The sequence below is a fragment of the Streptopelia decaocto genome (genome assembly GCF_964273445.1).
Source record: "Streptopelia decaocto genome assembly, chromosome: 5".
NCBI lineage: Eukaryota > Metazoa > Chordata > Aves > Columbiformes > Columbidae > Streptopelia > Streptopelia decaocto.
The window spans coordinates 38430495-38444977 of NC_138659.1; the positions used below are offsets into that span (position 1 = coordinate 38430495).

The following is a 14483-nucleotide window of genomic DNA, read 5'->3' on the forward strand; positions in this document are numbered from 1 at the left end:
AGTTTCATCCAATGTTACATCTATTTGCTTTTCAAAATTAATCAATAGGTAAAAATATACTGTATATCACTTTGTTGCAGTAGAAATGGTACAACTGAAAAATGCTATAAAGATTTCCATAACACAGAGAAAGATTTCCTTCTGCCTAGGGTGCCTTTCAAAATGCTTTTTTAAATGTCTCACTTCTTTCTGCTTTAGAAAAGGAAGAATATTGGAAGACTCCAAACTGTGACAATTAGGAAGAAGCTGCAAATAATATGGTAAGAGTTTTTCAGTTAATCTGATTAGTAAATGCCTTTGAAATCACAACAAAACCTTTTTGGCATGCTTAACTGGTGGTGTAAGCCTGTGGAAACTTGATATTTGAACTATATTTTAGACATAATGCTCTTAAAGTATATGCTTAGTGTTAAATCAGGATAAAATAGTAAATCGTGAAAATATCTGTTTTATAAAGAAATATTTACTAGTTTGGAAATTGATAGGCAGAATATGAAGACCAAGCCTGTGTTTTCATTAAATAGTTATAAAGATATACTATTAATTTTCTTACTACTTGTTGAAAAGCTAAGGGATTACTTGTGTAGATCCAGTTGCATATTCTCATTTAGGTATTTGTATAACTTGATATTGGCCAAGTTTTTGACATTTGAGTGACTAGAGGCAGCCATCTAAACCATTACTCACCATTTTTTGAAAATCAAGATACATATTTTGAAGTGATATACTTTAGAAAGTCTCAGCCATAATGTTTATAACCCATGGGTATCATATATGAAAACTGTTCCTCCTGTATAGCGCAGATCTGGTTTCCTGTGTATTGAGCTGTTGAAGAGGTTTGAAGGTGTATGAGTGAAGAGAGGAGTTGAAGTGGGGAGAGGAGCAGGAATTGAGAGCCAGAACTGCTGGTATCATGCTGGGATGGACAGAGTTTGCCTGGAATGCATTTCAGTTTGCTGACTGCACTGCATGAAAGGAGTACAAACATGTATTTTTTCATACTTGGCATCCTCAGTTGTGAGGTTTGGAGCCATGATATAAACCCATCAAGACTCAACTAGTTTAAATTGGTATTAGTTCCATTGAGAAGCAATTTACCTGTCTGAGGGTTTGACCTAGAGGAAAGGGAAGCAGGGAAAATGACAGCTTTGACTTATTGGCCAGAGAGGGCCAAGAGAAAGAACTCAGGGGTAGGAACTTACAGAGTTTTCCCAGCTTCTAATCAAGATAATAAAGTTTAAAATCCAAGAAGCGATGAATAATTTGATTCCCAAGAATGAGGCCTCTAATAACAGTCTCCAACTTGCAGATATAGCTACTTTCTGTGTGCTCCCGTGGGCTCCTTTTGATTGTATTATTGAAACTATTAAGGAGGGGTAACTGTGCTCCAAGCAGTATTGTTTTCTTTCCTGGTTTTGGAAAACTTACTAAGGAAACTCTTGATGTACTGTATGGTTCCTAATCCTGAAATACTTGCTCTCTATTTCTGTGGTACAAGAGAAAACCTTTGGCTGTTCTGCAGAGATGTGAAAGTCTCTCTGGTCTAGATCCTTAGATGCAGGATTTGATGTAGCCAAATGTTTACATCAGAAAATACGTGACAATCAGTATAACGGGTTTCCCTTTTTATTCTTTTTATGTTGATCACTATATGTCCAAAGAAATTATAGCAGAGGCAAGTATGGCATTTGAATCTTCAGCTTCTCAAATATTTTAAAAACTTGAAGTTTCCTGAAATATAGCTATAAACATACATTTATTTGGTAATTCTTGAGCTTTTATATCCCACTTCAAAATATGTAAATTTAAATTATATTAGAAAACAAACAGAAAAACGCCAACACATTTTAATGCTACTTGTCAAATGATATTTCTTTTAACTTGCTGTGGTTTTGTTAGAAAACATCAGGAAATTAATATACTAAGAGTTATCTGTTTTTTTGACGTGGGCAAATAGAGAGTTCCGTATACGGTCAAAATTAGCTGTAAAACTAATCGTGTAGAAACTTTTAAAGTGAAGATTTCACGATTGTATGTATTGCTGTTAACTATTCTAAACTAAATCTTAGCCAAAAGATAACAATTTTCATAAATTTGACTTGTAAATGTGTAGAGACTGTAATCCCAAATACTAGATTCTTTAGAGATCATTGCTGATATAACTACAAAATATATTTGTAGTGGTTATAAACAAGATGCTTCTAGGTTTGTGTCTATTATAATTGTGCAGGGAAGCCAGTATGGATTATTACAGTTATGAACAGACTGTTTTAATGCTTATGGTTATTATAAACTCAGAAGATAACACAAACAGGTTTATAATGGTGATGAGCTATTTAGAGGCTCAAACTTGAACAAGAGGTCAGGAAAAATTATAAAGTTCACATCATTTGCCTCTCTGGAAAAGTGATTTTTAACTCTAATGCTGTTTATTACAAAGCAACCCCTTGGCCACAAGGCCAAGTAAGCATTATTTTCATTTGTTTTATTAAAAGAAATAATTGATTATACTCAAAGGAATTTAATTTGTAATATTTGCACTGACTGTTAAAGAGCCAGTTTGCCTGGCTGAGTTTGTTACAATCTTATAAGCATACAATAATTTTTAATGTGTTGTTTCTATTATTAATATATTTGCAAAAGTTTTATCACATTGGGCAGAATATATTTTTCAAGTCTACTGGCTACAAAATGTTGTGCAAGTGTTTTCTGATGAAAGTGGAGTTTCCAGTTGACTTTCCTGCTGGTAATCTGTCTGGTTTTGGATGTCTCCAGTGGGTCATGGGGTGAGTGGAGGCTGCTGTGTCTCAATTGCATGCTGTGGAAATGCTGTGCCTTTCTCTCAGACAGTCTTGGGAACAATCTCTCTTGAATCTCCAGGCGTCCAAGCCCTAGGACTACTCTCAAATCTATGCCTATGTATGTTTAAGAGTAATTTTGCTGGTCCAGAACCTTACCCAGAAGCTGGAAATAGCCCTGTATTCTTCTTTTATGAAAGTAACCCTCAAATGATCATTTCTGATTGGGACCAGTGATGATTGATATTTAGTGATGTCCTAGTGGCTTGTTGATATAATGACAAGAAAGCCTTCATCAATCAGAGATAGGTGATGAATCACTGCTACCTCCCTTCCCATCCAAGAAATAAAGGCCAGCTAAATGCAATGGAGGTTTGGCACAAGTGGCTGCTCTACTGTTTCTGCTCTCAAATGATATATAGTTGCTTTGGCCTCCCCTTTACAAGCTTGAAGTTTCAAGTTGAAACAGTTTTTTGTATGCTGGTAGACCAAACAAACATTATCTCAAAAAACGTTGTCCCAAGATTTTATCAGGAGAGAATAAGAGCCTCTAAATCATTCATATTAAAAAATCAACAAGATTGTCAGTGTTTTGCACAACTCCATTGTCAGTAAACATAAACAAGAGATTACAAGTTTGTGACAATTTTTCTTTCCTAAATGGGAGCTTAGTAAGGACTAGGAGATCTCTGGGAACATAAAGAGTCAAGAGGTTCTCTGCATATGAATTATATATACGTAGCAGCAGTGATTCAATTTTTCACACAGTTCTGAGTATTTGATTGCTCATCTCATACAGCTCACTTTCCTTCTGTCTCCAAAATATATATATTTTTTAATGTTTTATTCTAATGCTTAGGTTGAGACTTATGTCATATGAAATTCAGAGTTAGAGTTCTCCAAGGACTCCATTCTGACTGCTCACATCTAATTTCTATGGGGCTCTTTAACAACCTCTGCAAGAGAAATCTGATTTTCCATCTCTCCAAGAGTCTTAATCCACTGTGACTACTTAATCCACTTTTTGAACAGAGATGTTCTGTACTGTAGTTGATACAAATGGCACAGATTCATTACCACTTTGACGCCACATTTCAGTCCATGCTATACCAAATATCTATCAGTTGCTAGCTGCACGAAAATAGATCTCACAGTATCATGCCCCTCTGAGTTTCAGTAATAGATGTGAAATCATGAGTCTTATTCTGAATTAAATCACAGAAGCTGCAGAGAACTGTCCGGTCATCTTTACTAAACAAATATCTTTGTTGCAAAATAGTCCCTTATTTTTGAGTGATAACTAATAGCAGAAACAACTGGATGTAGTTTGAACATACTGGTCACAGTTTATACCTTGGAGTTATTTTCTTCCCAGCTGTTCTTCAGAGTCCTAGCACAGGAACAGAGCAAACAGCATGTCCTGACAATTGTTTTAGGCATAGGGCCACAGGCTTACACCGAGCTGATGGCAACGTCCTCTGCTTCCTAGAGACGCGTGTTGTGCCGTCCTCTCTCCTAGCAATCAGCCCTAACATCCATTTCATGTCAGGCCTTTGGTGCCTCCTGATATTCAAATGTTTCCTTACAGTTTATTTTTTCTCCTCATCTGCAAGCCTTATTCTGGTCTAGAACCTTTTCTTTCGCTGTTTCTGTTCCCACACCCAGACACATCCATGCCTATCTTCCTACTGCCTGCAAGTTTTTTTCTCTCAGATCTTACTGCTTGTAAAGCCAAGGACTTTATCACCCAAGAAGTGGGGTCAAGAGAGAGCTGAATATCAGGCAAAAAAAATGGTTGGGCTCAACAGTGGGGGGCTTTATCATGGTATTTCTGGTTTCCATACCAGCACAATTTTTTTCTTCCATGCCCAGTTCTATTCCAGGAACAACAAACTAAATTCTGTGAATTACATGCCAGCTCCGTGTCATTTTCCCAGATAGTTTTCCCCTCCGCTGTCTCCCAAGCCCCTTGAGAGGACAGATCCCTCCACCGCACCTCTGTTCACACGAGCACCTTCCTTCCTACATGATCAAGTCACCCCATGCTTGGGATAAGAAATGACACTAAGCAGTCCAACATGGATATTTGCAAAGAAGACAAGAGTGCTCACCATGAAGTGTTGTGACCAGCCTGTATGTGAGCCCCCGTTCTGGTCCTCTTCTCTGCCTCTTTGTTTTCTTCAGCGCAGGCTGCTACCTTTCTGCCTGCTCTTTACGAAATAGTAAGACGGCTAATTTTAGGGTGCTTCATCATCCTCCTATGCAAAGACACAGTGTCATGTCAGAATCAGCAGCATGTGGCACCACTTGGAGCTGCTATTTTATAAGCTGAGGTTCAGCGTGTTCTCAAATTGGTCTCTGCAAGGCAGAACTGGCTCAGTTATTTATCTTGTATTCCTGTAGGGTTGCACCTTAAAAATCAAAGATCAGTTTCAGCCTGACCAAAAGTCCAGTTTAATGACATGGGAACCGGTGTCTCAGCATCCAACACTTAAGCCAAAAAACTCAAAAGATTACATGCGAATTTCCTGGTGTTGATAGCACCTGGCCTGCTGATCTATTTATAACAGAACAATTCATGTAATAGTGCAAAATGTCGCTGCAATGGGAAGAGAGCGTGCCAGATGCGGGAAGGGGCTGTGCTCCCAGCTCTCTGTGTGGGATGCTCAGAAATGTTCAGCATCTTCAGCCCCAACCTGCCAGTGCCTGCGCACTTGTGTGTTCTCTGCCACACTGCCAGGGCATGGGGGAGTCACTCTGAGCACCAGCCACAATTTGTGTGGGTTTGGGGATATCAGATACGCACAGGAGTTTGTGAGCACAAGAGCTTCATACCTCATGCAAAGGTCAGCTTGTTTTGTTCATTGTAGTCTTCCTCTCCAGGATTAATCCTTGTCCTCACTGCTTTTCCATTTTCTTTACATCTGTCACCCTTTGAATGGCATTGGTTTAGCTATTCCATCTATATTTCGTAGCCTAGGAGAATGTGGAGAACGGGGTGTTGCATGTTTCTGGTTTTGTTTATCTGATTTGAAGGTAGCTTATTCTTAAGCAGCTCCCTTAATTAGGTGCCTTAAGTTAAGCACAGAACTTGCAATATTGTCAATTTTGTATTTATATAGTGATTTACCTTCACAAACAGGTCAAAAACTGTTCCTTTTTTTCACCGTATCACCTTCAGTTAATAAATAATAGGCCATACTGGTAAGCACCTTCACATTTGAGCTAACCAGATCATTACAGTGAGCATGGTGGGCAGACCCAGAACTAAAGCATGCTCAGCTATAAAGCAGAACATATAAAACATGTACTCAGTGTGTAATATGTGAGTTACGTCCGTCTGTCTACGTAGGCACTTGCATTAATTTACTAACATCCAAATATCGATACTGTGAAGAATATAAGGATAAAATGTAAAACTGACATGGCATTAAAGGGTCTAAGCATACCTTGTTTGTAAGGCTATTTGCACTCTAGAGCCTTTTCTTTGTCTTAATCAAGAATATTCTACACAAAGGCTTCACACAAAGGTAATTTCTCACAGCAAAATGCTGACATCTCTGACATCATGTTATCAGCTGTTCTGGACACCCATTTCTATGTTCTTTAGTCTGTGACACATCGGAGTATAAAACAAAGGGGACTGAAATGAGGAATTGATGTTTATGAAGTATGTACTGACTGTTGCCAGGAGAAAATGGAGGCAGAGAGCAGAGTCCATCTCTGTTATTAGCTCTTTTGTGCCATAACACAGGAGCCTTCAAAAACATCTATATTAACTGAAAGATGTTTTCCACTAATAAAAACATGAAGTATATGTTAGTAAACACTATATATGAGAGTTTTTTTAAATTTTGTATTATTTGAATGGGTGATTAACGGGAATACAATTTAAAAAGCACAGTTGTTCTGACAGCAATCACCAGGCAGTAGACAAGCATTGCTATTTTAAATAATGACAGGGCAACTGAAAATAGTTTCTGGCTTGTTATGACCATCAATAAGAAGACCGTGCAATTTTAATAGGAAACCTAAGGCACTTAGAAGGAATAAATCCCTTCCCTGAAGTTAACCAAATTTACATTTCTTGTTTCCACTGGGTTTTGCATCACTGCAAAGTACTGGGAGGTTTTGCAAGTACAGGAATGAACATGGGGAATTTAGAGGTGCAGGCATGCTCACCTCTGGTTGTCTGACCACCGCACAGAACCACATTTTGGGGCATTTAATGCCAGTGGGTGCAGAACTGGTTGTACTGAGCGGCAGGGAGTCAGGGCAGTGACATGGCATCAGGGCAGGTATTCCCTTTTCCCCTGCCTGTGTATCTCCTGTCCCATGCAGGGGCTTGCTCAGGGCATTAAGACAGGCAGGATACGGCCTCTCTGGCACAGAAAAGAAAATTTGCCAAGATAGTAGTAAGTGGAATAAAAATATGGCTTATACTTTATTTGAAGACACGTTTGAATTCTTTAACTTACAGTAATCCGATTTTAGGACTAAAATAATTATTTTAAATAAAATAGCTATGTTTATTACAGAAGGAAGTTGATATTTGTGCAAAATTGTATATTGTTTTATGCTTTATGTATTATTTAATTCATTAGGCCAGTTATACTACAATACTTTTCTATGTAAACATTGTACTGCGTATATAATGTTCCCTTCAAGTACATGGACATATCCCCACATGCTGGTCAGAGGACACATTGCACAATGAATGACAACATTTAAAATCTACTACACAGTGTAATTATTCACAGTTACTACTCTGGTGGTCTCATAAAGAAAGGGAAAAGGAAATTTAGAAGGTAACAAATGTTTTCTACTGCTAACCTTCCATTCGTACATACAGAATGGAAACAGGCAAATCACTCACATCTCTCCTTTAAATAACAAACCTGGGCATTTGCTACCCTGAAAACTGCTGCATCATTCAGCCTGTGTCAGCGATGCGGCCATCTCATTGTCTCTATGTATGAATTAGTATTTCTGCTTTGGATCTTTACTAATAAACTGACAACCACAAATCCTGACAAGTCCTGTAGAATCTTACCTATTTAGATACACAAAGGAGTGTTTAATGGCTAGACCAAGATATCCCATGTGTTGGTGTTTTTAAATGCTTTCCATTAAGGGGCAAAACGCCACCAAACACAGCACCTTTCCTACCCATGGTTTGCACAATCACTTGCTGGGAAGAATGCCTGGTCCTGGCCTATTTTACATCCTGACCTACATGATCCCAGAACTACTACAGAGAGGCTGCTAAATAAGGAAACCACACTTTGATTCCCAACCCAGTCCACTTAAATGAATCGCTATGCCTTTTCCACCCAGCACTAAGCAAAATCCTAAAGAAAAAAAAGGTAAAAGAGGTGTCTAGTTTGTAAACTCCTCTTCAGCTGCTCTGCTAGAGATGTGTGTTTGGTGAAAAAAAAAGGCTTCTGCAGATCTCCGTACATCACGGATAAGGCCAAGTGTCTCAGCCGCTCTGCAGGGAACACCGTCACAGAGACCTTTGCTCAGCAAGCACAGCCCGAGTGATGGAACACAACGATGGCACGTTCCGAAACTGCTGGATTTTTGTGTGCTGCCTTGTTCCTCAGCCGAGGACATGTCCAGCTGCGGTCACCGTCCCGGAGCGACCACCTGAGCTAGGGGCACGGTGCAGCTCCACTCTGCTCGGTGCCGCGCTGTGGGCGCACCGGGAGGACGGCGGCATCGCTGCACCGCGTCTCACTCCACCCTCACTCCTACATTTCACTGTCGGCAGTTTCTCGCCCGGCCTGTTCACTGCCCAGCAGCGGGAACCGAAGCCCCGCGGTGACTCCGGCCGTCCCTCCCGAGGCAGCGCCCCGCTCCGGCTCGGCCGTTACACCGGCCCCGCCCCGGCGGGCAGTGCCGAGCCTCGTGACGCCAGAGCAACGTCACGCTGCGCCGCCGTTGCGTCACCGCCTCCGACCACGCGGCCGCGGAGGGCGGTGGAGCGGCCGCGCTCCGGCCCCGCCCGCTGGGTTCGCGCCTGCGCAGGAGCGGGTCCGGGCCCTGTCAGCGCTCCGCGGTGGGGAAGCTCACGCCCTGCTGGTGGCCGGTGAGCGCCTGCGGCGGGCGGGCCGGGCTGGGGAGCGGGGAGCAGCGGAGCGCCTTGCCGCCGCCGGTGAGTTCCGCCGGGCCATGGCATGCCGCTGGACTTCTGCGGACCCGGGTGCCGCCGCCCTTCGGCCCCGCGGGGCGGACGGGAGAGTGGACGGGGCCGCGCTCGGCCTGCGGGGCCGGTGGGACGGGAAGGTGGGAGCGGGGCGGGAAGAGCGGCAGCGCGCGGGGCGGCGGGTGGGCCGGAGCGGTTGGGACTGTTAGAGGCGACGGCGCTTCGCAGCTGCAGGGCGCGTCGATGGGACCTCGGCGCCCGGCGCCGCCCCTCGGAACGGGCGGAGGCCGCGCTCCTCCACCGGGGCCGCTTCTGCGGACCCCAGCGCGGCGGCAGCGCCCCGAGGAGCGGAACCGGGAAGGCCACGCCGCAGGCTGAGTGCGTGTGGCAGCGGCTCGGCGGAGGCGGGCGGTGTCCGCTCCCGGCCCGGGAAACGGCCCGCGGGGGCGCTTGGAGAGCGGCAGTACAGCCTACGGGAAACGTCCAGACCGCGCCCGCAGCACCGCCGCTCGCGCTCGGCCGGCACAGGAGCTGGGGGGTGTCCCTCGCCTTCCGTGCTGCGTGTCGGCACTGAGCTGCTTTTGACGTCACACACGGTGATTTCCATCCCTGACCACCTGAATTGGCTTTCGTGACTACACGCAGGGATAAAGTACTGCTGTGATTTGAGATCAAAGTACAAAACAACTTTGGCTACTGACTCTTAGAAAAACAAAACACCCGCCTTCTATGGAAATAAACAGCTCTTTTAATAGAAAGGAGAACTTTTTTCTTTTTGCCCCACTGGAGATGAATCTTCACTACAGAAATCTCAAAGTGCTATAATCACACATCTTTTCTAACTTCTTGTGTTGCAGGTTGAAGCATTGCAGTCACTGCCACAGATGTGTGAAATTTGCTGTTGCGTAGCTATGTCGTAACTGAAGATGTCTTCGTTTTGATGTCCCTTTCTGAATGTGGTAGGATATAGCTAGTGATAGCTAGGGAAATATTTGATCATGCATCATCTCCTGAGATAGGTAAACAGAATGCAATATATGTTAAGCTCTTTGGCCGTTTTGGGTTTGTTGTTGTTTTTTTTTATGAATTCACAAAAATAAGCATCTTGTTTACTGCATTTTGATTTCTGCAGAGAAAAATAGTTCGTCCTGTTGTGCTGGCAAGAATTCTGCCCTTCCTTGGTTTTATGTAATGCTTAGATGCTAACTGATGGCTTGCTTCCTTGAGCAGTTTTATATTTAGGTGGTTTATATGTGTTATGACCCTGCAGAATGTAAGACTGAACACATTTGTAGTGCATTGTATTCTACATTCTGATATTCACAGTGTCTTCCAAGTAATGGTCACAGATGAAAATTTATAGTAGTTTTACACTATATTGCATTGGTTTTTAAATTAGTCTGAAAATGTGGGGGAACTTACTGGCATGAAAGTGTAGTGTAAGTAATAGTGAAAACCCTGGCATAGATTCTTTATCATCTGCAATACTGAAAATGAAAGAGAAGTGTAGCTTTGTAGCCTTTCCAAATAGGTACAGAGTCTGTTAGCACATATACCGGTAACTGCAATTCAGACATTAGGGATGGAGGTTTGCATGGAGGAGTTTGTGTAGCAGCTCTTTGTTTCTGCAGGTTAACTGTGGAGCTGTAGCCTTTGAGGGCAGTGCAAGACTGGGGACTTGAGTTTCAGCTTAAATTTTAAGTTCAGTTGACTCATAGTTGTTTAGACGTAATGACTGACACGTCATCATGTTAGTCTTTCTGTTGCGTAACTGGATTGATCAGAGCTTGACCAGTTTTTTCCAAGCTATGAGTCAAGTGCTGATTTCAGGGATGATCTTGAGGCCATACAACAATGTTTTGGAGTAACACAGCTCCTTATGTAAAGAAACTAGCCTGTACTCCTTCCTTCAAACATGCTTGAGGTCATTTCCACTGGCTAGAATTGATTGTGACTGCCATTTGTATAGTTCTGGATCAGGGATTAGAGGAGTTTTAGAAGTAACGATATTTTAAATTTTCGAAACAAAATTTTATAAAACCGAGGACGTGCACATCTTAAAAGTTGTATCTGAAAAGGGAAGGAAAGCTTTTTACTGCAGGGTTAGTGTAAATACTGTCCAAGAAAGTAAGTCACACTCTTAAAAATCATTGAATGTTTCAATATATTGCTATATAGAAAGTGAATTTATGGATTACATGCTATATAGAAAACAACATAAACAGTAGGGATAATACTGAAAACTGTACTTTTTTTTTTTTTTTTAAACAGCTACACAGAAGGGATATTCTAGAAAAGTGAAGTTGGAAGATATCTGTGATCAAGAGAAGCATAAACATGTTGTGCTGGGGAAATGCATCTTTTGGACAGCTTGGATTGGGTGGAATTGATGAAGAGATTGTTTTAGAACCCAGAAAAAGTGACTTTTTCTTAAATAAAAGGATCAGAGATGTAGGATGTGGACTGAGACACACTGTTTTTGTCCTGGATGATGGGACTGTTTATACATGTGGATGCAATGATCTAGGACAACTAGGGCATGAAAAAGCCAGGAAAAGACCCGGTAAGTTTAGAAGTAATGAATTGTGGAGAGTACATGTGGTTGCACATGTATTTTTTTGCTTCATTATGTTGTATCAAACCCAAGACTGCCAGTGTCTGTGCATGTGCTGAATTGTATGCACAGTAGTTCTTCCAAGAATGGGCATATTTTGGAGTTGCTAAGCACTCCTTTGCTTGAATTGCATCTCGTGGCAGTTGGAAACAACCAACTGTGAAACATGGCTGTCCCTTCCTAATTTCGCCTGCCATGCGGCCAGACACTGCCACTGTTTATTTCCAGCATGGAATCTCTTTACCTAAGACCGTGGGAGACTCAGTGCCTGTTTTTAATCTCAAGGGCAGGTGATCTGCCTCAGTACATGAATTAGCATTGTACTATATGTATGGGTTTGGCTACTGGAATATGGTAGAAATGAATATTCGTCATACCATAGTTGAGAAACATACTGTGTGTTTTCAGTTTTCTAACGTGATGTAGACCGGGTCTGATTAAAGTGACATGCTTAAATTTTTATTTTTTTTTAACAACTAAACCCAAAACTTGATAAAAGACTTTTCAGCATTTACAGTGATACAGGAAGAAGATTTGGAAAAGCCTAAAGGATGCAGTGTAAAACTTCTTGGGGCTTTTTTCTTCCTATCTCTGTGATATGCATGTTTCTGCTCCCCACTGGGGCAGTTCTATAGCGGAAGTGGGTAAACATCTTGCAGGGACTGCAGAGGAGTGTGCACATGGGCTCCCTTCAGAGCCGCGGCTCTGAGTCACATCTGCGTGCTGCCAAGTGACACACAACGCTGCTGCTGGCAGCACTTACAGCAGAATGTAAGCAAACTGAAAAGGCTTAGTAAGAGTTTATTCTAATCACTGCTATAGCAATTTTACAAGTTACTTGGCACAATAATTGGTACAAATATTTCAAATGGAAATAAGGCACTGTGCAGGATTTTAGGAGTTCTCCTTTATTCAGAGGTTTGGATTTGGTGCCAAGTAAAGATTTTTAGTGTAGTTGATATGTAACTTTTTAAAACTAATTTGGACTTCTATTGGGCAACACTAAATGGATATTAAAACTGATAAGCTTTAATCCTGTGCAAACACCTGCGTCATGAACATGAGCAGAAACTTAGCTTGTCAAACTTGTTACTGCTTTGAAGATGATGCTGAATTGTCTTTTAAACCTAAAAGTTACAAGAAAAATATCTTGCTTCTATTTTTTTGTTTTAAACAGCCCTCTGGGAGCTTTCTTATGTAATAAACAAACACCTACTATATTTTTTTTTTTAATGCTGAGACACAGCACTCATGAGGATTGTAATGTCCCTGTTTTTTTTCATCTAGAGGTTACTGACAATACTGTTGAATATTTTAATTTGAGGTTCGTGCATTAGAATAAGTTTACTTGCGCAGTCTAAGAGGCTCAGTGTCTTTACAAATGGGTGGATGCTCTCTTTTGAATCTATTTCTGCTAACTGAAGATAATTTTGTCACTGACTGCATGTCTTTGCTGCTTCGTGTCCCCAGTGGGGCTGTTTAGCTGTGCCCACAGAGCTCTGCTTGCTGTGGGGACTGTGTGGATGTTCCTTAATCCACATTAGGCAAAATCAGCCTGGCTGATTTAGCAGCTGTTGAAGATGGTCTGGGCTGATGTGCACACTGTTCCCTCAGCTGAAAACGCTTACACAACCTCTTCGACCAGCAGAGCTGGGGAGGCCCTACTGGGCTCAACTGGGGCAGAAACCTCTTTAATCAGACCAGCTGTTTAAAAAAATAAACTTCTGTCTGCTGCCAGCATTACTGTATTTTGGCAGCTGAGTGGCTGGCATGTTGCAGATAGTCTTAGCTGCTGTTGTGGACTTGACCTTGGCTATGCAAGGCTGTGTTTACAGTGCATGTTACATTGATGATACACAGGCTTTTTCAGCTATGTGCCATTCTTAGGCAGGAATAGAATTGATGTGTTTGAGAACAGGACGTGAAATGATGTCTGAGCAGGCTCTTATTTAAGGGGACTGTTGAATATTCCAGCCGCAATGACAGGCCCTGATGATGTTTTTCCACTTTACTGTTGCCAACATGAAAATATTAGTCTCCTGATAACAAATGATAAGCACAAAAACCTTGAGTTTTTCAATATATATTTAAAGGTATTGACAAAGACTACTGGAAAAAATCACAGATATTTTAGTGTTTGCTGTGCGGAGGCATGCACTGTATGTCTAGAAAAATTACTCTTTAGGATCTGTTTCAACAGTATTTTGCTTTATAAAGAGGACATTGTGTAGCTCATTGCAAAATCAGTCGCTTTAGTCTTTAATTTGCCCTGCCTTGTTTCGCAGGCTTTTTTGTTGATAATGAATAGGTGAATTTAATTTGCTGTGGTGGAATGTTTTGCTCTTACATAATGCCTACACGTGTAGTCATTTGACAATAATCTGTTCGACCTTAATTGAGTTTCTGCACTCATTTTCAGATGGCAAGATTAGAAGGAACCATTATGATCAAACTGCAGTTTTTGTGCGCTCCAGATAGAGTTGTTGTTTGGTTACGTTAGGGTGTCAAATTTAACTTACTTCTCCTGGAATAGCATGCTTATAATTTTAATTAAAGCAGACTTTGGCAGACTTTTGTGTCATTTTAGTTGGTATCTTAGTAGTGAGTATAAGTGTCTTGAACAACTCTAGCTTTTAAGTAGCTTAAATATTTTTGTTGTTTGTTTTCTTTCTTAGAGCACGTTGGTGCACTGGATGCCCAAAATATTGTAGCTGTATCATGTGGAGAAGCCCACACTCTTGCATTAAATGACAAGGGTCAGGTATATGCTTGGGGTCTGGCTACTGATGGACAGCTTGGCTTGCCGGGAACAGAGGAGTGCATCAGAGTGCCCAGGTTAAAAACAATTAGTATATAATAAGTTTGGGGCTTTTTGTGTGGTGTATGGGTTTTTTTTGTTTGCTTGCTTTTTATGTGCTTAAAT

The 14483-nt window shown here is 41.6% G+C and overlaps 2 protein-coding genes across 12 annotated transcripts in view; one reads left to right on the forward strand and one right to left on the reverse strand.

Annotated features, from left to right (window-relative positions):
• Positions 1-4995, reverse strand: part of MYPN (myopalladin) — a 66300-nt gene extending 61305 nt beyond the window's left edge. For 6 of the 7 annotated variants that reach the window (XR_014184174.1, XR_014184175.1, XM_082053869.1 and 3 more), the window contains exon 1: positions 4910-4995. Coding sequence is in view for 1 of the 7 variants with exons in the window: in XM_082053872.1 (XP_081909998.1) it covers positions 4910-4912 (3 nt within the window). In the remaining 6 variants the exon portion in view is untranslated. The remainder of the gene's footprint in view (positions 1-4909) is intronic. The other variant, XM_082053872.1, reaches the window with a different exon arrangement.
• A 3767-nt stretch (positions 4996-8762) lies between these two features.
• HERC4 (HECT and RLD domain containing E3 ubiquitin protein ligase 4) overlaps positions 8763-14483 on the forward strand; it is a 32059-nt gene continuing 26338 nt past the window's right edge. For 2 of the 5 annotated variants that reach the window (XM_082054741.1, XM_082054745.1), the window contains exons 1-4: positions 8763-8889; positions 9804-9965; positions 11218-11509; positions 14236-14395. In XM_082054741.1, the coding sequence (XP_081910867.1) occupies positions 11284-11509; positions 14236-14395 (386 nt within the window). In that variant the 5' untranslated portion in view covers positions 8763-8889; positions 9804-9965; positions 11218-11283. Of the gene's footprint in view, positions 8956-9803; positions 9966-11217; positions 11510-14235; positions 14396-14483 lie in introns of all 5 variants that reach the window. The other 3 variants (XM_082054743.1, XM_082054742.1, XM_082054744.1) reach the window with 3 other exon arrangements.